The sequence below is a fragment of the Theobroma umbraticum genome, unplaced genomic scaffold (assembly GCF_002168275.2).
Source record: "Theobroma umbraticum cultivar Fairchild unplaced genomic scaffold, ASM216827v3 scaffold_4.1, whole genome shotgun sequence".
Lineage (NCBI taxonomy): Eukaryota > Viridiplantae > Streptophyta > Magnoliopsida > Malvales > Malvaceae > Theobroma > Theobroma umbraticum.
The window spans coordinates 894,637-920,007 of record NW_018397258.1 but is presented as its reverse complement, the minus strand read 5'-3'; the positions used below and the strand labels follow the sequence as shown (position 1 = coordinate 920,007).

The following is a 25,371-nucleotide window of genomic DNA, read 5'->3' as shown; positions in this document are numbered from 1 at the left end:
TGTGCAAATTATGCGATTTATTTTTTATTTAAATTTTAGTATATATATATATATAGGGTTATGTAGTCTTGGCTCTATAATCGATATTAGATTTAAATTTTGGTTCATTTGGTGTACTTGACCTTTCCGTTATTTGCTTGCAGTTTCATTCAAGGACATTCAAATTACACCCAAAGTGAAACCTAACACAGAGTTTCTACTCAAGGAATTATACTTTATCTACACTCTTTCCTTCATATATATATATATATTTATGAATTTATATTTTTAATTTAAACTATATGTCTATTAAATAAAAAAAATTATATATAAATTTAAAATTAATTTTATCTTTTACAGATATGAAATGTATGATATTCTATTTTATCTAATTATGTAATATTTTTGTTTTATTTGATCTAACTCGACTTGGATGGATTCATTATTTTTATTGTTATTATAAAGCTGCCAAGGAGTTTTGTCCTCGTGACGTTGATAGCATCCATCATCTCATATTCCAACCATCATTTAAAAAATAATTAAACTATTATAAATATATAAAGGACATAAGGGAATATATATTAATTCAGAAAATGGCACGTGAAAAACCAATTGTCAGCACATGGTGGCGAAGGAAACTTCATGGAAATGGTTATAATCGTTCTTCTGAGATCGATGGTGGGCTGGAGGAACAACCCTTTGGCTGTAACTTTACAGTACTATATAAACTCGAACGCCTTTGATATGTTTTGAAGAAATATTTATGTGGGAGATAATCATTCTGTCGAAGAAAATTAATTCCATGGAGTCAGATTTAGCTCTTTTAGAGTCAATAAGGCAGCACCTGCTCGCCGATGATTTCGAAGCTTCGATGGGCTTGACGGGGTCGTTTCAGGGAAGTACTCCGGCGTACCTCCCGGGTGCGAGCTTCACCAGTCTACTCTTGGGCGAAAACTGGAGTGCCACGGCCACCCCATCATCAGAACCGCTTGGTTTAACGAATGCGGTTAAAGCGGAGCCAGCTGGGGATGTGTTGATGGAGAAGGCAACGGTTCATGTGGCGGGGCCTGAACCGTACGCACCTCCTAAGATGGAGCATTACAGAGGGGTGAGAAGGCGGCCGTGGGGGAAGTACGCGGCGGAGATTAGAGACCCTAAGAAGAATGGGAGCAGGGTGTGGCTAGGGACTTACGAGACGCCCGAGGACGCTGCGCTGGCTTACGACCAAGCCGCTTTCAAGATGCGTGGCTCGAAGGCTAAGCTAAACTTTCCTCACTTAATCGGCTACGGTAACTTGAAGTTGGTGGAGCCAATCAGAGCCAGCCCCAAGCGCCGCTCTCCGGAGCAGCCTTCGACGACTTCGTTGAGCAATGACACTCCAAAGCGGAGAAGATGAAAATTAGAACTAATTAATTAATGACATTTTTTATTTTTTCCAATTTTAAAAAAACCGGTGTTAATGTTGTATATAATTGGAAAATTAATGTTTTAATTTTCCCTTTTTGTACATGAACACGATGTAGCTAGTTGATATGGTTTCCACTTCATTGCGTGGAAAAGCAAGAAAGCTGAGTACATGTTTGAAGAAAAATAAATTCATTAAAGAAAATTATGGTTAAGATTTTGGTTGTAATTTCGAAATAAATAAAGTTCTACCTTTGTCCTGGTTGCTTAACCAAAACCATTGAATTTTCTTTTTTTACTTCTTTTTTCATTGTTTTAAGTTGCTTAAACTTTCAATTAAATACATAATTTGAAGATTCTGTGGCATGAACATATATTAATACATATATTTTTTAAATCAATCTTGTTAATTAGAGTAAGTAGGAACGATGACGGATAAGGTAATCATTATTTTTGAAGTACCTATATTTGAATTCTATTATTTGTCAAAATATTTAAATTTTATAAATATTCATTCAACAAATATTTAAAAGTTATTATCTAAATTAAATAAATATTATCCATTAAATACCTGATTGTCAAGAGTAAGCATTCAATCGATTGGAACGATTAATTTGCATTTTACTAGTTAAAATATTTTTTTAGCTAATTAGCTTGCATTATTTAACTTTTATCACGAGTTCGCTCAATAATTAACTTTTGAAAAGAAAGATATAAGGCTCAAATAATTCCTAAATTATTCAAAAAATATTCAAATAAATTTTTTTATTACATTTAATCAAATTTTATATTTTTATTTTAAATCAAAGAAGTTTTTATAATTAATAATTAATTAATTATCATTAGTAAAAATTTCATTTATCATTTTACATCCACATGATACTGATATGATATTAATGTGAAAGATGAAATATGTCACATGATCATATTATCGTATTAAATTAATGTTATAAAATCATTAATTATAATATGTTAGCATATCATATTATAATCAATTTTGATATTTTAACATATTATATTAATATCAAGCGACATAGAATAACAAATGATATTTTAATTAAATTAATTATTAATTATAAAAATTTATTTAATTTAAAATAAAAAGTATAAAAATTTATTTGATTTATAATAAAAGTATGAAAATTTGATTGAATGTAATAAAAATATTAAGGGTTTATTTAAATTTTTTAAAATAATTTAAAAGTTTTTTTTGTCTATCATGCCAAAAGAAAAGAAAAACTCACCATGTAGCCGCCGGTAGATTCATGAATCTATGAACAGTTTCAATGGTTTCTTCAGCCACCACAGTTGAAGGGCAAGTAGGGAGTTGAAGGAAGAAAGAAGGAGATAAAAATGAGAAAAAAAAAATCCCACGAATTCCACGTGTTTAAAAACAAGTGGCAGGAAAAAAAAATCGAGAGCTCGGTCGGAATCAGAGAAAAAATGTGACATGTTTCAGAGCAGATACCTCTCGGTTTCCCCTATGGGTCGTTTCTCATTGGGCCCTGATACTGCCGCAGCTTGAAGTCGTCGCTAAATGGGCTTCTGTTACTGGATTTTTGCGTCTGGCCGGACTTCTTCTTCTCCGATTTTCGTTGCAAGGGCCGGTGGATACGACAATGGCTCTTCTTCTTAGGTTGTCGAGCAAGCAACACTAAATACTTTGACACGGGGAAAAAGATCCAATACTAGCATTTCTGTATGGAGATACAAAATAATACTAAATAAATAGCTGACCGGTTAACAAAAACAAGGATATTCCGTAATAGGGAATTTTAGGTCACGTCAGACCACATTTCTCTTTGAAATATCGGTGCCTTTGGGAAGAAAGAAAAAATGCTGTGGAGCAAACAGTGTTACATTGAAGATTAGGTCAAACAAGATTTGCTCAAGACACACCTACAACTTTTCCAAATTGATGGAACCAATATTAACCACAAGACAGAACGTAACAGCTTGTAAATTATAAGCAAGGTAAATTCTTCACGAGGCAGCACTAGGGGTGACATCAGAAAGTACAATTAAGTTTTGAATTTGTAAATCTTGAGTAACCAACTGCTTAAAATTTTTTTAGCCGTACCACCAGATCCGGTCTCGTTCTTCCCAACTCGATAGGAATAACAATGGGTTCAAGACAAGCTAACAATTCTCCAATTCTAAAGCAACAATGACAAATTCACTACCAAGAGCAGTATCACTGTCCCAAAAGCAGAATCATCTGTTGCTACAATGCCATGAACAAAAATCTGGCTGGTCACCTAAACACCCATCCAATGAGTTGCACGCTCTTAGCTTCAGGATATTGGATGCCGTCTCCTGCATTTCTCCACACCATTAGTCATCAGTAAAATGTAGTCATAAGTAGGATAACTTTAGAAGACATAATAACCAAATATTTATATCATTAAAAGTAGTATAAATTAAGAATGAAAATCAGGCTGTGGATAAATAGGAGAAAGGAAAGCCAAGTAGTATAAATTATATTCAAGGATGTAGAACAAAAGTGAATAAATTATATAAAAAGATCACCTCTTGGGTCGGCTTCGGTCTTCCTCATAGTCCATCACTCCACCAGGTTCAGAGTAGATCTCCTCGAGCCCTCGGAAGTCAACGTCGGCCTGCTTACAGTGTGTAACTTCTGCCACAACGTAAGTAAGCCACATCGACCAACATATCTTGGTATTGAATGAGTGAAGTCATGGCATGCTAATTCTAGATCCAGTTAAACTCACTCATTTGCATGTTAACTAGGAAATTGCAGCCTTAAGCTCCAAACTTTTCTGTATATGCATTTTTTCAACAATTAAAGGACTCTCTTTCCCACCATCACCCCCCCCAATAAAACAATTTTCAATTTTCAAAAACAATTTATTTATGTCTACAACTACATGGATGTTAGAATCAAAATGTTTTACTCCCTTGAATGCTTATGTAGAATTGGCTTAAAAATTAAAAACACACAACAATAAGGCTAATGAAAACACTTGCAACTGCATTCTGCTTTGCATGCTTTTAATGGTCCAATACTGAATTATTGCAAAAGGACAATCACTTCTAATAGGTAAACTGGATTCAACTGACCTTGAGTGTGATGGACTTCTTTACTTCTTCCACCCTATCTTCAACCTCCTTACGATGTTTCTTGTCCAACTCGCTCATAGTATCAGCCCATTTTATCTTCTCTTGAATTGAGATAAGTAAGTTGTCTGATGTATCCAACCTAGGTTCTCATCGATAGAAAGATGTTAGATATATATGAGCTGATATTGATTAAATTTAGCTGTGTTTCTATCAAGTCCACTTAAACTTGCCAGCTCAAATGAACAAAGACAAAACCTAATATGAAATCAGATGCTAGCAACTATGACTGCAGCAAGGGTAAAGGACTTAATCACATGCTCTATTAGAACCAGAGATGTTACCAGTTTGACAGTGTTTGTATCATACTCCCAAGTTGTCCTGGCCTCAAATCCCTCCCAGCAGCAAATTGGACCTTCAGATATTAGAAGCTTTGATAAGCCAAGAAAAAGAAAAAGAAATGAAAAGAAAAAAAAAAAACTTGAAAGGTAGGTACAGCAAACACATACCTCAAAACATCTTCGCAGCTGATCCAGCTTTCCTCTAACTATACCCTGACAAAAAGGTTGAAAAAGATGAACAATCAGCACACTTTCAGGTTATCTATGGTACAATTTGATTTCCTTAGAAGTCAACCAACCCCTCCCTCTTGGAAAGACATCTGGTTGGGAAGGTAGGTGTTTAGGAAAAAATTTGAATTTGCAAGAAACACAGTTAAGAAAAAGAGAGAACACTTAGAATTTGCAACAATCACTTATCATACAAACAACAGTATTAGGTCTGCTTTCTTTCTTGTGCTTTTTTCTTTTTTATTTTTGAGAAATGGCTGGGCTACACCTACACTATAGGAGAATAGTCCTCACCCCCAATCCCTGGGGAAAAGAGAGTTCGATCTCAGATCTTGGGAGCAACCACAAAGGACAGTTCAGATAGTGTAGCTACATTTTCGAAAAGCAAACCTTATGAATTGTGATATATAATCAACAGGATGCTTCTTTGACATGCCTTGTGGTGAATGCAGATCCACTTTAAAGTTCAACCCCCAGCCCCTACCCCCACTAAAATCAGGTGTAATGCACAAAGAGCAAGATGATTCTTTCACATGTCATTTGTTGAATGGAAAACATCCTTTAAAAACACAAGTCAAAACATCACATCCACAGGGCCTTTCAAGGCTGTTCCAGTAGCTAAAGCATGCTGCCGACAGCGTAAATCTTGGATTAAGAAGGAATAGAGAGAACCATGCTCAGAGACTACCTACCGCATACATGCATTCATTGATAAGAAAATCTTCGAGCTCGCGGACATTTGTGACATCTAACTCCAGCATTAGTTGATCATATGGTAGTACCTGGAGAAGAATGTCAAAACTATTAACAACTAACATGAAATACCGATAGAATAATCATCAGACAAAGATTCCCGCAAATTATAAATATATCCTTTTCATTAGGAAGATGGAATAAAAGAATTTTAAAAAAAAGGTTAAAATCTTTTCAAGGTATTCTAAAAAATTTATTCCATCAAGTTCTGAAGTCACTTGCCTTGATGATAGAGATCTAAAAGTGGCAAGTTTGTAGAATACCAAATGCACCATAACCACAACAATGGAACTATACTAGAAAATGGCATATTTAGATGTGCAAATGCCCCATAACTCAAAGAGAATACCTTGTTTGTCTCGGCAAGTGTAAGGACAGTAAGTTGCTTTAGCTTGAGGACTTGATCAGGGACCAGTTGAGGAAGACGACCACTATTACCTAATTAAATAGTTTAACAGACAAAATTCATAGCTTTATAATGAGCAGAAGCAAAATAAGAACAATCAAGACAGAGATATATGTCAAGTAGTTAAGTAAGTAAAGGGCATTCTGCTGCCTACTGTGCCAGAAAATTAAACATCACTGACAAACACTGTCAAAAAGAAGATAATAGAAGTGAGGAAGAGATACAATAATGGGAAAAATGCCAAATCATTAAGCTGGAAAATTAATATTACAAAAGGAAGAAAGAATGATATGTAATGCCCTTTCAATTACTAGTCCTTGAAATTTGCATTTAAATAATTAAATCACTGCAATTGCGATATCTTTTTCACAAGATTACCCTAATAATAGTTTACAGATATGGATCAGATATGGACCACTTTCATTATTAATAGCTCTATGTTACCATAATAGTAGAAGTTGCCACTTTAGCCACAAAAATCAAAATACTTAACATTACAAGAGACAAAACTACTATCCCTTAATGACAAATTTTCAGACTTAAAGTTAACCAACAAGGCAAAGAACACATTTCAGACTTTTATTCAATATCTAAGTCTAACTTACATGAGACATTTACAACTAATAATCTTCAAATCTTCTCAAATAGAAAACTCATGGTGCGGGAAGGAAAAATGTGCACTCAACGCATTACAAACTTCTTAAAGCCGAACAATAAAACACAGGTTTCGCTGCTTACCCTTGTAGTCACTCCATGTGCCATGTGCAAACAACCGAAGCACATCAAGGTACACTGAGTTTTCAGTTCCTTCAAGCTGCAAAGGTTCATTAATTTCACATTAATTATAGGTAAACTAATGCTTAAAAAATATGCTTATCAAGAAAACCAACACACCATAAAATAGAGAACAGTAAAAAAAAAAAAAAAAACTACAATCTAATACCATAGTAACCATTTAATTGCTCAGAAATTGTAATTCACATTCATGAGTTTTATATATTTATCTTTCCCCCAAAAACTTCTGGTCAATTTAAGCCAAATTTGAACTTCTCTGACTAATGATTAACAAATGCATGTGAAACTAGTCAAACAATTTGCCAGAAAAAATTTTTAAGTTAAACAAAATATCCGACAAGAGTCAAACCTAATTCCATAGATGGCATTCCTACCCGATGCATAAAGAACGAGCAAACAGCTAAAAGTACGCTATGTAATTTACAAAATTGGAGACAAATATATCAATTAATAAACCCAAACACGTTAATGAAACTTTGATTTCCTTATTTTTCACTCAAATTTCTCATCAACCAAACAGTGTGCTTCTACGCCCACACAATCTCTTCACAGTCAATAAACGATGCACAGCAAACAATAAATAAATTAATTGATTACAGCTTTGATAAGAATGGAACAGGTTCGAACCTCGGCGACACAGGGCACGGCAAGAATCTCAGAGAAGGCGAAGAGGGAAGGATGCGACGTCGCTTCGAGGATTACGGAGCCAAGAGCCGAGCCCTTCTGAGCCGCTTGCTTCACGAAGTGATCGATCAAGTCTGCTTGTTTTTGCTCGATATCCATCTTCCAAATAGAATAATTTACAGATAGAAAAGCATTCAGAGAACCGGAAAAAAAATATAAAACCTAGGGTTTGGCGCTGGCGACGGTGGATTTCTCGACGGAGAATTTTTTAGCGTTTAAATAAAGTTACGATACGATCGTCTTTCCTGAGAGTGAGAGAATTCGAGACATCAAAGCTGCCCCGCTATAACTTCCTTCTGGTTTTGCCTCTCTTTGGGGGAAGGGTTTATATGATTTTGCAAAATTATTTATATAAATTACATCAAAATTATATAATCATAGTATATTTAATTTAATTAATTATATTTATTATATTAAAGTTGATGATAATGGTAGAAAAGTATTTAAATAATAATTTATTTTTTTATGAAAATGTAAAATTGCCGATGATTTCTGTATTGGCAACTTTGTGCTACAATGTCACAGGTGTCTCGAGGCTTGACATAATGTTATGGTGATGGAAACCATTTTTTTTTGGGGAAATTATTTTATTAAATTCATCAAAAAAATTATAAATTCATTGTGTTGGATGTCTTTAGTTATAGAAATGTAAATCTTAAAAACCTGTGAATCATGAAACTCGATTGGGACTTTGTTCTAATTTAACTCTTTAAACTGATTAATTTTTAATTAATTAGTTAATTGATTAATCTCTTTCTTTATATGTTACTAAATAATTGAAATTACTACTTTAGGGAATAAATATTTTTCCTTTCAATATTCCTTCATGTTTTCTCATCCTTTGTGTGTGCAAATTGAGAATTAAAATATTCATTTATTCTTTAACTGCTTGCCTCTTTTTATTTTTATGAAAATTAAGATAAAAAATTTGATTATGATGTATTTTAGATTAAGATTTAAATCTTCTGTAAGATTGATGTTTACTGCTTTTTAATATGAAAAATAAAAAAATTATAACATAAAATTGTAATATAAAACAAGTATGAGCATTAAGTGTTTAAAAATGAAAGATATAGGATGAAATTTGGACAAAAGAATAGATTAATTAATTATTAAAATCCCTTTGTTATAAAATACATTATCATTTTAACGTTATTTTTTAATAAAAAATTGATTACCTCTTAATTTTTTTATAATTTTTATTGACATATAAAATCTTACTTAAATGATATTCTCTTGGTTCTTATATGTTTGTCTTTTATTTATTTTTAAGAAAATTAAGACAAAAGTTTTGACTTTGATTTATTTTATATTAAAATTTAAGTTTTATTATAATATAGATTTTTAATGCTTTTTAACATGAAAAATTAAAAAGATTATGACAAATACTATAAAAGAGATATAAATATTAATATCTAAAAAAATCATTTAAGATATAATAAAATAAAATAGATAAAGAAAAAATAGACAAAAGGATTAGTAACAAGTGACGATTTAACTACAACTTTCTAATTGAAATATTGTTCTTAAATTGTAAAAATCGAAATAGGTTTATAATTTAAATGAAATACTAATTATGTGGTTAAGGATTAGATGAATTTTATACCAAAATTTCATTGTTCACGAGATATAAACTATTGAACATAATACTTTCACTTTTTTAAATTTTAAAAGAAGTTTTAAACAAAATCATTAATTTTTGAAATTAACATTATATCTTAAAAGTATAAACATAGTTAATAAAAAACATAAAAGAATTAAAATATTTTTTATTAATTTAAAAAATTATTATTATATAAATTAAAAAAAAATTAAGGAGCATTGATAAGTGCTCGCAGCTCCTCAAGGGAAGAGACGAGCGATCGGTGTTAACTTTTTTTTATTAATAAAAATTATATAATAATAATTTTTAAAATTAATATAAAATAAAATTATATTTTTAATATTACATATCATTAAATTAATGTGAACTTTAATAATTGATTAACGTTTAAATTTATATATTTAATAAAAAATATTTTTGAAATAAAATATTTATTTTAAAAATTAATAAACTTATTTAAAATTTTAATTAAAAGTTAAAAGAATGGGATATTTTACTTTAAATTATTTGTAGGAAGTAAATTGGTAATTAAAAATGCAGCTGAATTTCGAAAATGGTTATAAAAATTACTACCCAAAATTACATTTACAGTTGGATAAATAATTTTTTTCCCTCCTTAAACAGAAATGGTAACAGATATTTGGCGCGTCGGATTGCGAGCCAAAAAATTCACTGGGAAATTAAAATTTAGGCGAATCATAATCCATATTCAGTTAATTACGATTTTTATCTCTCTTCCAAGAGAAAAAGAAATATCTGTCTTCATCGCTCAAGGAAAAAGAGCAATCGAAGCATGGCGAATTCGGCGGCTGATTCGCGGAGCAACAGGACGGCGGTTCAAGCCACCAACGACGACGCTTCAGCCAGTAAACTGTGCGTGCCTCTTCCTTATTTTTTACGATGTTATTTGGCACTTTCGGAAACGTTGAATTTCATTTATCACTGCGGGAATTAAAGAAAAACAGAAAAAATAGGTTTGGAAACAACTTGTAATTGTGTTCGAATGATCTGAACATTTTATTGTGGAGTTTGGATACAAGGTTTCGACGCGAAGGAGACGAATCTGATGAGCAATTAATTTAGGAGCTTGTTCTTTCTCTGTTTTGTATACATTAGAAGAATTTATGTTTGCTTAAACATTTCTCAAATTTCATTTATCACTGCAGGAATTAAAGAAAACAGAAAACGTAGGTTTAGAACTTGTTATTGTGTTCGAATGATCTGAACATTTTATTGTGGAGTTTGGATACAAGGTTTCGACGTGAAGGAGACGAATCTGATGAACAATTAATTTAGGGGCTTTCTCTTTCTCTGTTTTGGATACATTAGAACAATTTGTGTTTGCTTAAACATTTCTCAATTTTCATTTATCACTGCAGAAATTAAAGAAAACAGAAAACGTAGGTTTAGAACTTGTAATTGTGTTCGAATGATCTGACCATTTTATTGTGGAGTCTGGATACAAGGTTTCGACTTGAAGGAGACTAATCTGATGAACAATTAATTTAGGAGCTTGTTCTTTCTCTGTTTTGGATACATTAGAAGAATTTATGTTTGCTTAAACATTTCTCAATTTTCATATATCAGTGCAGAAATTAAAGAAAACAGAAAAAGTAGGTTTGGAACTTGTAATTTTGTTCGAATGATCTGAACACTTTATTATGGAGTTTGGATACAAGGTCCTGACGTGAAGGAGACGAATCTGATGAACAATTAATTTAGGAGCTTGTTCTTTCTCTGTTTTGGATACCTTAGAAGAATTTATATATGCTTAAACATTTCGTAATTTTCAGAAATGACATTTATCTCTATTATTATGCTAATGGTAAAAAATTCTGTTTCTTTAAAGGTCATGTGTTAAAAAGGGATACATGAAAGATGACTACATCCATTTGTTTGTTAGAAGACCTGTGAGGAGATCTCCTATAATTAACCGTGGTAAGAATTTGGTTTGTTTGAGGATTTAGCATTTTGATTTGTTGCTTTGTGGTTTTAGTAATGAGTTTAATCTTATTAATCATTCTTTCTTTGTTGGGGTGTATATTTGAGGTTATTTTGCTCGTTGGGCTGCTCTGAGGAAGCTTCTCTATCAGTTTCTTGATTGTGAAGGATGTAATGGTGAAAAGGGTCATACGAAGAAGCAGATACTATCACTTGGTGCTGGGTTTGATACGACATATTTTCAGTTGCAGGTGCCTGAGTTTTCTTGTGAGTTGGGATAAGCTCATATCACATGACAAACTTAAGAATGTTTATCTTCATTGTTTGATTCATGTAAAACACATGAAACTTAACTTGTTCCACTGTTGTATTTTTGCTAGTATGAATTATTTGCATTGTTTTTTTTTTTTTTGTGTGTTTGGTAAATATCTGGAGAAAATGCATGTTCCCTATGTGTATGTTTACTGTGGATATTTTTGGAAATTTTGATTTACCTTATAGAAGCCTGAATATTGACAAGTTTAATTGGCCTTCTATTTTCTTTTTCCTGGACAGGATGAGGGAAAAGCTGCATATCTATATGTGGAACTGGATTTTAAAGAGGTGCAATTTTGAAACATTGTTGAGCTTTTCCATGAGTTAAAACTTAGCTTAATTTCTCTGTATTGAGGATGCATTGAGTCCTGAGCTGGTTAAGACTTTTCTATTAAAGTAGCTTATATTAACCTTGTTCATCGATCATGTATTCTCCGTTGTATTTTTAGTGAGCAGTTGATTTACTTAACTGAGTCAAATGACAGAAATTTCATATGCTATACCATGCAGTTGAGTGAAATATGATTGCAATGGATTTGTACTCTATCCTGCTTCAAAAGGTGATTTATTTTCCTGTAGGTAACTAGTAAAAAGGCTTCCCTTATTGAATCCTGCAGTCAGTTGAGGGACAAAGTGGGTGCAACGGCATCAATCTCACTAGGTAAGTGGCCCTGGTTATTGCTACCTGGAATTGCTGCTGGTGTTAGTTTCATAATGGCTGTCTTTTCTTTTTGTCTCAAACTTGTCATCTTCCTTTTCTGGTATGTGTGGATGGGGCTATTAGCAAGAGTATGGTTACGCCATGATACATAAACTTTAACGCATTCAAGTTGCCATGCAAAACATAATGCAGAAAAGTTCATTTGCAACCACTGTTCTATAAGTAACTCATATTTGGTGTGAGTTTGTTTTCTTTTGTCAAATATGTCTAAAGTTTTTCTTGGTTTAGACTTATATGATTTTATAGGCTTTGGTGGCATATTTTTGTTTATTATAGTGCATCATATATATAACAGATGTTTTATTGAAGGAATCATAGTGCTAGCTTCTTGTACTTTATGTATTCTGCATCTGCCCTTTTGTAAGAACTCCTGTGATTGCATGCATGAAATTCTGGTGCATTTAAGCACATGTTTCTTTTGAGGAATGATAGAGAGTTTGTATCTTTGCAGAGAATGGAGAAGTGCTTAGTGATCAGTACAAGCTACTTCCAGTTGATTTGCGTGACATACAGAAATTAGATGATGTCATATCTCTGGCAAATATGGACCCTGGGTGTGTTCATGAATCAATTCCTATTCTTTTGTATTTGTTAGCATTTTACTCATCCTTTTCGAAGTTCTAAGTAATTAATAATGCTTTCTTTTTATTTCATTTTGCATGTTTTACAAATGTAATTATGATGGTTTCCAGTAATTTGTGTTGTTTTCCTTGTTTGGGTGTTAAATTTGTATGTTATTTTAGCTTTTTTCAGGAATTCTTTCTTTTCTGCCTTTTGGGTGGAAACTTTTTATTCTTTCCTTGGTTAGGGACCTTAGGGTCGTCTGATGTTGGTATCAGTCTGCCAACATTTGTAATTGCAGAATGCGTTTTAATATACCTGGATCCAGATTCAAGCCGTTCTATTGTTGGTTGGGCATCGAAAACATTTTCAACAGCAATATTTTTCTTATATGAGCAGGTTCTGTACTTTTCTGAAATTCCAGCATCTTTAATTCCTTTCTTTATGTTGGTTGTGGTTTCCTGCAACTGTTCCTTGAATGCCTTCCATGTCTGGCTTGGTTTAAGACAAAATGATAAATTCACAGTTAATGGTGCTTGTCAACAGATTCATCCAGATGATGCTTTTGGGCAGCAAATGATAAGAAATTTGGAGGTGAAAACATCTTACTTTCTCAATGTCATTTGATTTTGAGGAGGCTTAATTCTGTGAGTGATTTAGTACTTTCTCATTCAGTTGTACATATGGATTTCTTTTGAACCTAGAGACGTTTTGCCTTGTTTTGCATTTTGTTGATGTTAGGTGGAAAGATGTTTACATAGGTAGGGAATAGGGATGGGAGAATCCCTTTATAGAACACCTTTCTTTTCCCCTTTCTTTCTTTTTGGTTGAATTGAGAATTTTTCAGCATAGGAATTAAGAGCTTTTTGTCTAAAAGATTGTTTATTTTGTCATTGCTTAAGCACTGTTTATGCTAGACATGGGGCCTTGAATGCCTTGATGTTGACTTATAGAAACTTACACTAAATTGATAACTCTTTGTCAATTTTTTGTTTCAGAGTCGAGGCTGTGCACTTTTGGGTATTTATGCTACACCAACTTTGCTTGCAAAGGAAAAACTATTTCTTGATCAGGGTTGGCAGGTATATGAGTATATTTTTAATTTTTAATTTCACTTAACATTATCCCATATACATCTTTTTATTGTATATTTCCTTAATTTCAATTGGAAACAGTGTGGGCTGATGATAGGGGATTTAGGTGAAGGAAGACTGTATACATCTGCCAGTTTATTTATTTATTTTATGATATGCATTTTCTGGGTGCCTGTAGAGCACCATTTCTTTGATGGTAAATATAGGAATGCCTGATATAAAGGCCAAGTTCTGGCTAGATAAAGATAAAAGTCTAGCTGACTGTTTGTCCTTCTCCTTCCCTCCTTGCTTCCTCAATACTGCCAGAATGAACTTTAATGTGTAGAAATGGGAGCATTATATAACATTAGTAATATTTGTATGTTCTTTCTTCCTTTTGTTCTGAGCTGGATTCTCTCTAGCATTTTTTCCTTTTGAATTTTATTATTTCAATAATATTTTATGTTGTTTTCTTCAATATCTTGTGTGTGCTTTGTGTTTGAGGTTTCAGAAAGCTGTTGCCTGGGACATGCTGAGAGTTTATAGTGAATTTGTTGATGCCCGTGAAAGACACAGGTATGTGCTGCTTTAATGCTATAAAGTATTATTTTTTCATATATGTCATGACAGACAAAGCCAATTTGGCAGCACAGGTGTCTTCTTGCCTGTGGAGTAACTCATTAGTGGTTTTGAATTAGATTTCATTCTGATCACTTGTTTATTATCATCATGTCAGCTAAGTTTGATTTGTACTATCATGGATTCAAATATTAGAATTGCAATATCATGTGCGGTCCTTTATTGATTAGATAAGTTGTATCTGTGGATTTGTTTGCTGTGCATAACTCCTGGGGTTTTAGTCACCACTTTTTTTCAACATATATCCAACTGCCAAGGCCATGACCTGGTTAATGAGCTTGGCGACTTTGTATGCTGCTATGGGCCATGAAATTGATGATGAAAACAAAAGCAGCAGCTAAGTGTAGCTTTAAAGTGGATCTGTAATTTTCTGTTGAGGGGAAAGATGTTCTTTCAAACAGATTAGAACTACTTTTAGAAGTAGAAAGTTCAAATCTGAATCAGATAATGAATTCCTGTGTCTTTTTGTGTGTGCCATTGCTGCTCTGCAAATGTTGCTTTACTGAAAAGAAGAATCTTTGGTTCCTTTCTTTTAGCAGCCTTTCTTTTAAGGTTTTTGAGAAGATGTAAAGAGAAATTCCTTTCAATTTCTTGGTTCACATCTTTATCTCCTTTTTTTATACTTTCCATTGGGAAGCTTCAAGCTTGTCATTTTATCATTTCTGAAATATTCTTTGAGATGATTCTTATATGTGATATTCTGGTGATCAGAATTGAGCCACTGGAATTGTTCGATGAATTTGAAGAATGGCATATGATGCAGGTAAGTGAATCTTTCGCTGAAAGAGAAAGTTAACACTCTAGAAGTATCTGGAAAATAACATGATCTTTACTTAGTGGATACTGGCCTGACAATTGAACGTCTTAGTTCTTGCAACCCTGGCTGGCCTGCTTACATGGATAAGCGGTGGTTGCATAATCTATGCCTCTCATCTGTTGATCTAAAAATTCTGCGCAGTTTATTATTGTCATCATCACTGATATTGTTTCAAACTGCTGATTTTCAGGAGCACTATTGTGTTGCATATGCAATCAATGATGCCATGGTACGTCCATACATAAAAGCCAAATCCTAGTGGCATTTTTCTTTGTTTTGGCCCTATATTCCTTCATCATGTGAATTTCCTTAATTGCTGCAGAAGTTTGCTTTTCATGTAGCATTGTGAACTATATTTGTACGTATATTTCCTTTTGTAGCAGAGCAGAAATACCGCTTATTTAGTGCCACTAGATCACTAGAACATTTTATAGCATGCGAAGCCGATAATTGCATTCACTGAAGCTAATGGTTTAGCACCCCAAAAAAGAACCTCTTTAGTCCATAGCCTGGCTTTTTACAAAAATTGTCTTGGTTTGTGTCATAATCAAAAAGTATCATTAAGATCAAATTACGTCAATGATAGGACTGCATCTTTTTGTTTAATTTGTCTATCATTCCTTTATGATAATGACACAGATATTGTGATCAATTGGGGATAGATATTGTGGTTTCCTTTGACACTTTTTCATGGTTCAGGGGTGGTATGGGAAATTTGGGTTTCCTGATGACCAGCAGAATGTGCCGAACACCTCCCCAGCTGCATCCCCATTAGGCCACGAGGCTGCTCCACGTCATACTTCTCTCGCCAACTTCAGATAAATAATTAGTAGCAGAGAAGCACGTGTGACTGACACGTGCCTGTTAAACGAGTGGGGTTCTTGTCTGGTAAAAAAGGGCCTCTCCGCCAAGTTAGTCTTTAGCTCTAAAAAGTCTCCAAAAGGTTTTATGACTTGAGTGGCTGCGTCTGTGTGTAATTTGTTTTTGTTTGACTCGAGGAAAAACAGATCCTTTTCTTTCTTCTGCTAGCTGTTTGGCAAAAGAAAACGTGGTGGGACCCAAACAGCACCAAAAGTGTCTCATACGCCCTTGTTACTGTGGGTTCAGAATCATGTGGAGATACACATTCATTGGTTGGTTGCTTTTGCTTCTCAATTTTGTTTTCTCTTCAAATATCTCTCCTCTGTTTGCCCTTCCCCGTTTCCTGTTCTTTGGAATCTGCATGACCACAATGCCATTTTGGAGATGTTCATAGTTTGAACAAGCATCATAGTACTGTTCTAAGAAATGAAAACTTATTCTTATGCTGGTTACGTGTGGTTTAGGATTGGAGATTAGTTTTTTAGTTAGAAGTAGGGTCATAGTTCAAAGTTTACTGTGATTATAGAATTTAAGGAAGACACTGTTTTCACGCTTACTTTAGCTAGGGGGTATTTTCTATTTGTTTGATATGTTCAAATCACATTGTCGCATCAAATTAATTGTGTCGAGAAACTAGGTGATTTGAATTCTAATTGGAGTCTCCAGATTAATCACGTATCTAGCTCTTTGCCTTATAAAGCATATAGCATATACTAAAATGATAAATTTGGACCCACACTTAGAATCTGTGGCTAGAGGGATTTGGGAATTCTGGTATTCTAATCCAATACATGGCCACGAAGCCAAACGAGATTGAAAAAGTAAGAAAACCCAAAAACGAGAAAAGATTAGATAATCCAATCTAGAAAAATGTACTCCCCTTAAGGGTCCACATTGTTTACCTTTTGGGAAGAGAACAGTTCCTTCATCATCTTTGGATTGCCGCCTACCATTACTCTGTTCTTTTCGACTTTTTAGAATCTGTTTGTTTGGGGGGGGTTTCTTGGACGCTTGCAACACCCAAAGCTTGAGTAAAATAATACCAGTATTTATTTTTATATATGCATATATATATATATATTTGTTTGCAGCTTTAGTGATCCTTTGTTTACAGTTTAGAGCAGGAGACTTGCCGCTGTTGTACTCAAAACCTGTTCCTAAATTCTGGAAAAAAAATCTTCCAAGGTACTTGAAGTTTGTTAAATAACGCAATTTTTTTTGTCATACTGCTCTTTGTAGGTTAGGTTATAAAAAAAAAAAAAATTGGAGGCGGCACTGGATGTTGTTTTGATTAGTTTCCAAAGAGCTTAAAGTTGGGTAGTTATGGTTCCCTGTCATGGCTACAGCTTCATAAATAATTTATTTTAGTACAAGCTAGGGGGGAGAGTAAGATTATAATCTTGCTTGGCAGCTTGAATAAATTCCAGGAAAGATTGAAGATATAGGATTTGTCTTGTTGGGTACTGGTAACCTTGTGGAGAATCAGATGCCTAAGATTCGAAGCATAACCAAAGTGGGATTAGAAAGGGGGTTAGGCCCGCAAACCAAGAAAAGTTATTTCCCCCACCGTTGAGTCTTCCTAGTTAAATGGTTGAAACGGCGAGGCAAAAGTTCTTTCGAAAAGGTGAAGGAAAAAAAACACCAACTATAAGAAAAGAAGAGAATGATTGGGGTCCATTGAGATTATGGAAATAGGAGGGAAAAAAAAATTAAACCACCCTTTCACCGTTTCCAATCTCTGCCATTCACTTCCTTCCCCACCGCTTTTCTTTCCCTCCTTTTGCTTTTCTTCAAAAGGATCTACTCATTGTGGAATATCTATGTTATTCTGCCTTTCTATGCTTTGCAGTGCTTTGTGCATGCTACCGACTCACCTTCCCTTGCACACTTTTCTCACTCATAAAAAGCATGAATTTGCATTTCAAATTTAAAGACTATTTAGGTCCTCAAGATTTAGAGATACAAAATATATGCAAAGATATGGGTTGGAATTTTATTGTCAAAAATGTTCAAGGTACTATTTCTCTATTGTCAAATGTTTAGCTCATTCTTTAAGCTAAAAAAATTCCCACTCTCTTTTCGTTTCGCAAATTGTCCTTTGTGCTGGCAAAACGGGGAGAAAAGAATTAACCTAAGCAACAACTTTGGTTTTTCTTTCTTTCTTTCTTCAGCATTTATAAGGTCTACTTTCTCAAAACACAAAGTGCTTTTCAAATGTAAAGAGTAGTAGATCCATGGGATTTATTCTCTCTCTAACAAACAAATCGATTGACCAAGACTCAACTAGGTGCAGTATTCATTAATTTTCAGGTGTTTGAATCTGAACTCAAATTATGTTCAAATTCGACTATAAAAATTGAGTTAGAGAATACAAAATACTCGGTTATAGAAGTAAATATTGCTAACCTTTTTAAGTGCACACAAAAATACAAAATCCATCTTGAATAAATCCAGCCCTGCCTGCCCTGCCCTACACCCAAAGGGCAACAAACCCGGCATTATGCTTGCTCATTGCCCTTAAACTCAATAATCAAGGCCAGGGCCCACAAGCCTCCCCACCCCACAAAAAAAACAAACAAAAAAAAATTTGTGTAAGATCGATGTCCACTCTTTTCTTTCCCTCCTACACCAAAAACCTCTGTAAGGCACAATGTAAAAACAAAAAGCAGCCTTCTGCAACTCCCATTAATTAATACTAATAATATTTTAATTACTCAACAAACAAATTAAAACATAATTAAATATATAAATATTAGGAAAATTAAGAAAGGTAGATGAGAAAGAATTTCAAAAAGAGTGAGACCCCACGACAGAAAATGGGAACAGTCCTAATACTCCAGTAGCTATAACCTTTACTCTTCATTTCCCTCACTCTCACTCTTTTCTCCAAAAGTGACATTTCCAAGCTTAAATCGGGCGCCACCTCTACAGTACGCGCCACCGCCTAGAGCTTATCTTGTTCTTCCATTCGGTTTTTTTTGTTCTTCTCCGTAATCTTTTTTTTGTTGGCTCAGCTGAGATTTTTACTTTTTTATTTTTTGCTGACTAAACAGTGTGTTGAAATGGGTTGTGCGGCGTCGAAGCTAGACAACGAAGAAACGGTAAGGCGGTGCAAAGATAGGCGCCGCCTAATGAAGGAAGCCGTTCACGCTCGACACCACTTAGCGGCGGCTCATGCAGACTACTGTCGCTCTCTACGCTTCACCGGCTCAGCTCTTTCCTCCTTCGCAGCTGGTGAACACCTTTCAGTCTCGGACGAAACCCCGGCCGTTCTTCTCCACCCTGTCAACCCCTCTCCGCCATCACCTAGAAAACCTATCCCTCCACGTGTACCTCCATCTCCCTCACCTTCTCTCCACCCTCCACCTCCCCCGCCTTTCTCTCCGTCTCCTTCTCCAACAATCGCTAGCTCCAAACTCCCCCACATACTCTCCGCTTCGAGTATGTCATCTTCCGCACCCAATCGTCGTCGGCCACGTAAGTTAGCCCCGAAACTCCCTCACATTTTGTCCGAATCGAGTCCTTCTTCTTCTCCTCAAAGCTCGAAATCCGGATTTTCCAACAACTTTTTCCCCACGGCTTATCAAGCTAATTCCACCTACTCCAACACTCCTTCCCAAGCTTCTTCCGTTTGGAACTGGGAAAATTTTTACCCTCCGTCGCCGCCGGACTCCGAATTCTTTGACGGAAAATTACAGCAGCAAAAGCAACAACTACCACGACGGCATCATCATTTAGATTCTAACAATTTGGAGGATACTGAAGATACCGAAACGGAAAAATCAGAATACGATTTCTTCCGTCCACAAAAACTGAATCACCGTTACAATAGCAATTCCAATAATGCCAAGAGCAATTTTGATGAGGAAACAGAAAGAGAAGAAGTGCAATGCAGCGAGTGGGGAGACCACGACCGGTACACTACAACGAGCTCATCCGATGAAGAGGAGCAGGATGAGGATGATGACGTGGCATCCAGATCCGAGATTGGGACCCGCTCCAATTTCGGGTCCTCGGTGAGAGGGGAGTCGGAGAAATTGCATCATCTTCGTAATCAGACTCCGCCGGTGCAGCCGCAGCCACAGCAGCCGATATATGGGGCCTCCACGGGGAATAAAATGGATAATAAGTCGGAGGATGCGGGATCGTCGGCGGGAAGTTATAGGACGGGTGCCATGATGGATATGAAGATGGTGGTTCGGCATAGGGATTTGAAAGAGATTGTCGATGCGATCAAAGAGAATTTCGACAAAGCTGCCGCCGCCGGGGATCAGGTTTCCGAGATGCTCGAGATCGGCAGAGCTCAGCTCGATAAAAGTTTCAGGCAGTTGAAAAGTAAGTTCCGAAATATGGAGAATTCAAGCTAAATTTTCGTTTTACGTTTTCTTAATTCAAATTGATTTAATTTTACTTATTGGACTTTCGATTTACAGAGACGGTGTATCATTCGAGTAGCATGTTCAGTAACTTAAGCTCGAGCTGGACTTCAAAGCCGCCGTTGGCTGTGAAATACCGGCTCGACGCCACTGCCCTCAATGAACCGGGCGGTTCAAAGAGCCTTTGTTCTACTTTGGACCGCCTCTTGGCTTGGGAGAAGAAGCTTTACGGCGAAGTCAAGGTGAAAATTATCTTCTTTTTTTTATTTAAAAAAAATTAGCTTTATTTCTAATTTTGTATTGGAGACAAGGAGGTCAGAGAAATGACTAGGATATCAACAAATGTTTGATGCCCGGTAGCGTAAGTCCACCGCAGTTTTTGACTGTTTGATTTGCTTTTCCCATTTGGACGAAAACGCCCCTTTCGGAACGGTTAATCCTGTTGATTCTTCATGGGGGCATTATCGTCAAACTAGACAGTGGTCGCTGTCCTTAATCCTGATAGGATTAGTATTAATTAATCTGTTGTTTTATGGTACTACAAAATCTGAGTTGACCAAAATACCCTCCAATTGCTGTTAGACAGTTAGGCCCAAAAGAAGCTTGGGAGCATGGTTTCCACGTCCAACCAACTTACCTTGTAGTCCCAATTTAGCTACTAAGGCCAACTAACTTTTTTACTTTCTAGATTCTCCATCTTGCATTTGTTAATGGGGTGTGAGATTTCTTGTCTGGGAATGTTTTCTTTTTGCATCATAACAGGAACTTTAGTTTCTTGCCTTCCAGTTACTTAAATTAGTGCTGGTTGGTAGAGAATGAAGGTGGTTTCAGTTAATTTGCCGACATGCTTCAATAATAAGTTATTCACCGTGACATTTCCTACCAAGTTTTTAGCTGCTTATTTTTTTATTGAATGTTGAAGGAAAAAGTTGCTTGTTAACTTGTATGAGGTAATAAAAGTATTTTTTTTTTCCACCCAATGGTGTTATTTTATCGAACCTTTTGTAAGTTTCTTGAATTGGTTGGACATTAGGATTCTTCTGGATAAGAAAGGAAACATGTGGTGCAAATAATTTACCTGGTTGTTGAGCCATGCGGTTTCAGATGAGTGCTAATGTTGGCGCTTAATTTTCTACAATTTCAGGCTAGAGAAGGGGTAAAGATTGAGCATGAAAAGAAGTTGTCGGCATTGCAAAGTCAAGAATACAAGGGGGAGGATGAAACCAAGATAGACAAGACCAAGGCATCAATAAAGAGGCTGCAGTCACTAATTATTGTCACATCTCAGGCTGTCTCTACCACCTCTACTGCCATCATCGGGCTCAGGGACAGTGATCTTGTTCCTCAGCTTGTTGATATTTGTCATGGGTAAGTACCGTTTTTCTCTTTTTGTTTCTTTCTCTTTTGTGTTGGGACAGATAATATTTTCTTGTGAAATGTTAAGATGCAAACTATATGCATTGGTAGACCAAGACATATGCTCAATACTCTTTTGGAAAGTTTATATGGTTCAAGAAATACCCATCTAAGTGCCAATCTTGGTATTGCAGTAAAATATCTATGTTCCAATCTTTCTGCTCTCTTTAACAAGGAAAATCTTTCATTCCAAAAAAGGAAAAATCCTTAATTCCAACTCGTTTCCTACTCCTAGATTATTTTTCAGTGAAAGTGCTAAATATTTTGATTTGCCCTGTTTACCATTATTTATTTTATCTTTCTAAATTCATTCTTAGTTATGAGCACTTATCTCTGGATGGATTCAGTTGTTATTGGGGAATTGAATCTTGAATTCATTTTATCTCACATGAAATATTTTAGATCCTGGCATGTTGCCTGGGTAGGTGAACTATTATGACTAATTGCTCTGCTATGCCACTTGATCGTCCCGTCTGTTTGCACATGTGCGTTGTTGTCCTGGACCTTTTTAATTTCTTTCATTCAGAACCAGACAGTGGCCCCAATATTACTTGCCAGTTTTCCTTCGATCTATAAGCCACACACAGGTGGGAGGTGGGGGTTAGGTGCATTGGAGTTAACTATCATATGACCCACCATAATCTTTTTTGACAGGTTGTTGAAAATGGTAAACTGGTCAAAACACTGTTATTGTTATTGTTGTTATCATAATCATCATTTTAGCAACATGATTAAGAATGAGTATTAATGGTATGATGACTATGTATGACCACTTGAAAAGCTATTTTAGATTAGATTAAAACCTTATTCTGAATCACTTTCTTTCTTTTGGTGGTTTAGATTTCCATTAAATCAGGGTACAGCAACTTGGTATCTATTTATTGAAGTTCTGCATAGTGGAACAATTGCAGTGCTAAAATAATTTAAAGTTGAACATTCACATATCAAATTTATTTGAATGCAGCTTTAGGTACATGTGGGGGTCAATGCATCAATACCATGAAGTTCAGACCAATATTGTGCAGCAAGTTCGTGGCCTTATAAACAGATCAGGGAAAGGTGATTCAACTTCTGAACTGCATCGGCAGGCAACACGTGATCTCGAGTCAGCTGTCTCTGCATGGCACTCTAGTTTCTGCCGTTTAATAAAATTTCAAAGGGATTTTATCCGCTCCCTCCATGGCTGGTTCAAGCTCACGCTTCTTCCTGTCAGCAATGACAATGTCGATGGCAACAGAGAGCCCTCTGATGTATTTGCATTTTGCGATGAGTGGAAGCTTGCCCTTGACCGTGTCCCTGACACAGTGGCTTCTGAAGCTATCAAAAGTTTTATCAATGTGGTCCATGTGATTTCCGTTAAACAAACTGAAGAGCTTAAGATTAAGAAGCGAACTGAAACTGCATCAAAGGAACTTGAGAAAAAGGCATCATCTCTCCGGAACATAGAAAGGAAGTTCTACCATTCATACTCTATGGTTGGCATTGGGCTTCCAGATTCTGGGCCTGATCATGGGCAGGTTCTGGATGCTCGAGACCCCCTTGCTGAAAAAAAATCTGAGCTTGCAGGCTGCCAAAGGCGAGTGGAAGATGAAATGCTGAGGCACGCCAAAGCAGTAGAGGTGACCAGAGCAATGACTTTGAATAATCTTCAAACAGGCTTGCCAGGTGTATTTCAAGCAATGACCAGCTTTTCTGCCTTATTTACCGAGGCGCTTGACCAAGTATGCTCCCGTTCCTATCATATCCAATAGTGAATTCATTTTTTTTTTCTTTCCCACTTGAATTTTTGAGGTAAGTTGAAATTTATAAGAGCTGGGATTTTTTTGGCTGTGGGCTCGTATAATTATTGTTTTTCTTTTTGGGTTTTCTTTTCTTTTCTTGGGAATGTGTAAATACATGGGAGGTCTTTTTGTTTTTTTTGTCCTCATCTATTGTCAAGCCAAGGATAGGTGTCTATGTACAGGAAATTGCTCAAGATTCTTGTATGGAAAAAAAGTTCGCAATTTCAGCAGATGAATAAATACACATATTCTGACCTTCCCTCTGTTGCCATGTTTTGTGTATTCTGTGTATACTTCACTTTTGTTTACTGATTTATGTTAACAACACAAATTCTTTTCTCTTTTGGGATGGATTGCTTGTTTTCCCCTGTTTCCCTTGCAGGACAGGGTGGGTGGCTTAAGGTTATAAATATGGTGGGTATAGTAGGGACCAGCCAATTCATTATTCGATCAGAAGGCTAGGCTGGCCATGTTAAAAAGCTCCAGATCCGCTTTCCCAAGCTGATGAACAGTTAATATGTAAACAAATTAGGTGGAACATTTCTCCATGTGAAAAAAAAAAAGAACTGGCAAAAACAGCACACGTACTCACTCGTTTGATATTTGCCCACACATTTAATTCTACTCTGTTCAGCTGCAGACACAGAGATTCAATCATGGAGCTCGGCCCCTCCAATTTTTCAGTTTCTGGTCAACCTGACAGCTTCTGTTTTGTTCCTATCCCTACTCTAATCTGGTACATTTGCTTACTGTCCCTCTAAAGAAGCCAACTTCTATTTTGTTGGTTTTCAACCAAGTGGGAAAGTCAGTCCAAGGAAAGAAATTGTTGTTTCTATTGACAAACTCACATGCAACTTCTGTTTTGTGGCAGCAAATCATGGTTTTCCCCAAGCATCAGGAGAAGTTGTTGAATCTACTGGGTTTTTTTTTTGTTTATGGGTTTTAATCAAATCTTACTCTGATGATTAGATAATCAAGTGTTACTGAATTGCTTCTGTTTTCTGACAGCAAAACTTTTGGTTTTCCCCAAGCATCAGGGGAAGTTGTTGTTGATGATTATATAAATCCGAGATTCAGGTAAGGGATTTAGTTTAAGGCTATTGCCCCATCCCTGATTCCTGATGAGAGCTTGATTGACCGGCTGCAAGAGCGGATCTTCACTGACATTCAACATTAAAAAGCTGCAAATTGTAGATAAGTTTTCTCTATTTCTACAATGTCAAGTCTCAATCTGGAAAAGGGTAATGTTTTCTTAATTGTGTCCCTCTAAATCTAGTATCTGAAGCCTGTTAACTTTTTCTTTTTTCTACCAATAGCCTCATAGAGCTTCAAACTAAACCAAATTTTGAAGGGATTAAGTTCTCTCTCTCTCTCTCTCTCTCTCTCTCTCTCTCTCTCTTTGAAACAATCCGATTTTCTGGCAATCATGAGTTATTTGGCCCATCAGGATCAGATCCTTCCACTAAAAAAAATTTCTGATTGTTTGTTTGTTTGCTTTCAAAGAGCCCATTATTTTCCCATAAAGAGAAGAAAAAAGCTTTTTTTTTTTTGTGATGGACAAGAACTTGGGTCTCACTAGATGATAAGGTTAAAAAAAAA

The 25,371-nt window shown here is 35.4% G+C and overlaps 4 protein-coding genes across 8 annotated transcripts; 3 read left to right on the top strand and 1 right to left on the bottom strand.

Moving 5' to 3' along the window:
* Nucleotides 1–585: 585 nt before the first annotated feature.
* LOC110414172 (ethylene-responsive transcription factor 2-like) lies at nucleotides 586–1,650 on the top strand. Its single transcript, XM_021425243.1, has one exon. It carries the CDS (start codon nucleotides 743–745, stop codon nucleotides 1,373–1,375), a length of 633 nt encoding a protein of 210 aa, XP_021280918.1. The 5' UTR covers nucleotides 586–742; the 3' UTR covers nucleotides 1,376–1,650.
* Nucleotides 1,651–3,146: 1,496 nt separating this feature from the next.
* FUS5 (Proteasome component (PCI) domain protein) lies at nucleotides 3,147–8,002 on the bottom strand. 3 transcript variants are annotated; one of them, XM_021425242.2, is made up of 9 exons: nucleotides 7,612–8,002; nucleotides 6,928–7,003; nucleotides 6,133–6,221; nucleotides 5,723–5,812; nucleotides 4,971–5,015; nucleotides 4,806–4,876; nucleotides 4,465–4,603; nucleotides 3,913–4,018; nucleotides 3,147–3,699 (listed from the first exon to the last, which is right to left on the bottom strand). In XM_021425242.2, exons 1-8 carry the CDS (start codon nucleotides 7,765–7,767, stop codon nucleotides 3,947–3,949), a joined length of 738 nt encoding a protein of 245 aa, XP_021280917.1. In that variant the 5' UTR covers nucleotides 7,768–8,002; the 3' UTR covers nucleotides 3,147–3,699; nucleotides 3,913–3,946. The 3 variants fall into 3 exon arrangements, with proteins under 3 accessions (XP_021280917.1, XP_021280916.1, XP_021280915.1); XM_021425241.2 differs by having other exon boundaries at nucleotides 3,913–4,021; nucleotides 7,612–8,001; XM_021425240.2 differs by having other exon boundaries at nucleotides 3,913–4,001; nucleotides 7,612–8,001.
* Nucleotides 8,003–9,949: 1,947 nt separating this feature from the next.
* SBI1 (Leucine carboxyl methyltransferase) lies at nucleotides 9,950–16,493 on the top strand. Of its 2 annotated transcripts, XM_021424234.2 has the most exons (13): nucleotides 9,950–10,144; nucleotides 11,121–11,209; nucleotides 11,321–11,463; nucleotides 11,768–11,815; nucleotides 12,107–12,188; nucleotides 12,700–12,802; nucleotides 13,088–13,208; nucleotides 13,356–13,403; nucleotides 13,808–13,891; nucleotides 14,394–14,458; nucleotides 15,233–15,284; nucleotides 15,529–15,567; nucleotides 16,038–16,493. In XM_021424234.2, exons 1-13 carry the CDS (start codon nucleotides 10,065–10,067, stop codon nucleotides 16,158–16,160), a joined length of 1,077 nt encoding a protein of 358 aa, XP_021279909.1. In that variant the 5' UTR covers nucleotides 9,950–10,064; the 3' UTR covers nucleotides 16,161–16,493. The 2 variants fall into 2 exon arrangements, with proteins under 2 accessions (XP_021279909.1, XP_021279910.1); XM_021424235.2 differs by lacking the exon at nucleotides 9,950–10,144 and having other exon boundaries at nucleotides 11,321–11,479.
* LOC110413435 (nitrate regulatory gene2 protein-like) lies at nucleotides 16,345–25,028 on the top strand. Of its 2 annotated transcripts, none has more exons than XM_021424232.1 (5): nucleotides 16,345–16,471; nucleotides 19,253–20,534; nucleotides 20,633–20,817; nucleotides 21,720–21,943; nucleotides 22,956–25,028. In XM_021424232.1, exons 2-5 carry the CDS (start codon nucleotides 19,262–19,264, stop codon nucleotides 23,740–23,742), a joined length of 2,469 nt encoding a protein of 822 aa, XP_021279907.1. In that variant the 5' UTR covers nucleotides 16,345–16,471; nucleotides 19,253–19,261; the 3' UTR covers nucleotides 23,743–25,028. The 2 variants fall into 2 exon arrangements, with proteins under 2 accessions (XP_021279907.1, XP_021279906.1); XM_021424231.2 differs by lacking the exon at nucleotides 16,345–16,471 and adding an exon at nucleotides 18,837–19,129.
* The last annotated feature ends 343 nt before the right edge of the window (nucleotides 25,029–25,371 follow it).

What these genes read in the sequence shown, in the direction of transcription:
- LOC110413435 (XM_021424232.1), top strand. Translation starts at nt 19,262, where the DNA reads ATGGGTTGTGCGGCGTCGAAGCTAGACAACGAAGAAACGGTAAGGCGG. An exon ending in AAGTTTCAGGCAGTTGAAAA is followed by an intron (nt 20,535 to 20,632) that starts GTAAGTTCCGAA and finishes TTCGATTTACAG; the next exon opens with AGACGGTGTATCATTCGAGT. An exon ending in AGCTTTACGGCGAAGTCAAG is followed by an intron (nt 20,818 to 21,719) that starts GTGAAAATTATC and finishes CTACAATTTCAG; the next exon opens with GCTAGAGAAGGGGTAAAGAT.
- FUS5 (XM_021425240.2), bottom strand. Translation starts at nt 7,767, where the DNA reads ATGGATATCGAGCAAAAACAAGCAGACTTGATCGATCACTTCGTGAAG. An exon ending in CACATGGAGTGACTACAAGG is followed by an intron (nt 6,222 to 6,927) that starts GTAAGCAGCGAA and finishes CTATTTAATTAG; the next exon opens with GTAATAGTGGTCGTCTTCCT. An exon ending in AGCTGCGAAGATGTTTTGAG is followed by an intron (nt 4,877 to 4,970) that starts GTATGTGTTTGC and finishes TAATATCTGAAG; the next exon opens with GTCCAATTTGCTGCTGGGAG.
- SBI1 (XM_021424234.2), top strand. Translation starts at nt 10,065, where the DNA reads ATGGCGAATTCGGCGGCTGATTCGCGGAGCAACAGGACGGCGGTTCAA. An exon ending in CGACATATTTTCAGTTGCAG is followed by an intron (nt 11,464 to 11,767) that starts GTGCCTGAGTTT and finishes TTTCCTGGACAG; the next exon opens with GATGAGGGAAAAGCTGCATA. An exon ending in TGGAACTGGATTTTAAAGAG is followed by an intron (nt 11,816 to 12,106) that starts GTGCAATTTTGA and finishes ATTTTCCTGTAG; the next exon opens with GTAACTAGTAAAAAGGCTTC.
- LOC110414172 (XM_021425243.1), top strand. Translation starts at nt 743, where the DNA reads ATGTGGGAGATAATCATTCTGTCGAAGAAAATTAATTCCATGGAGTCA.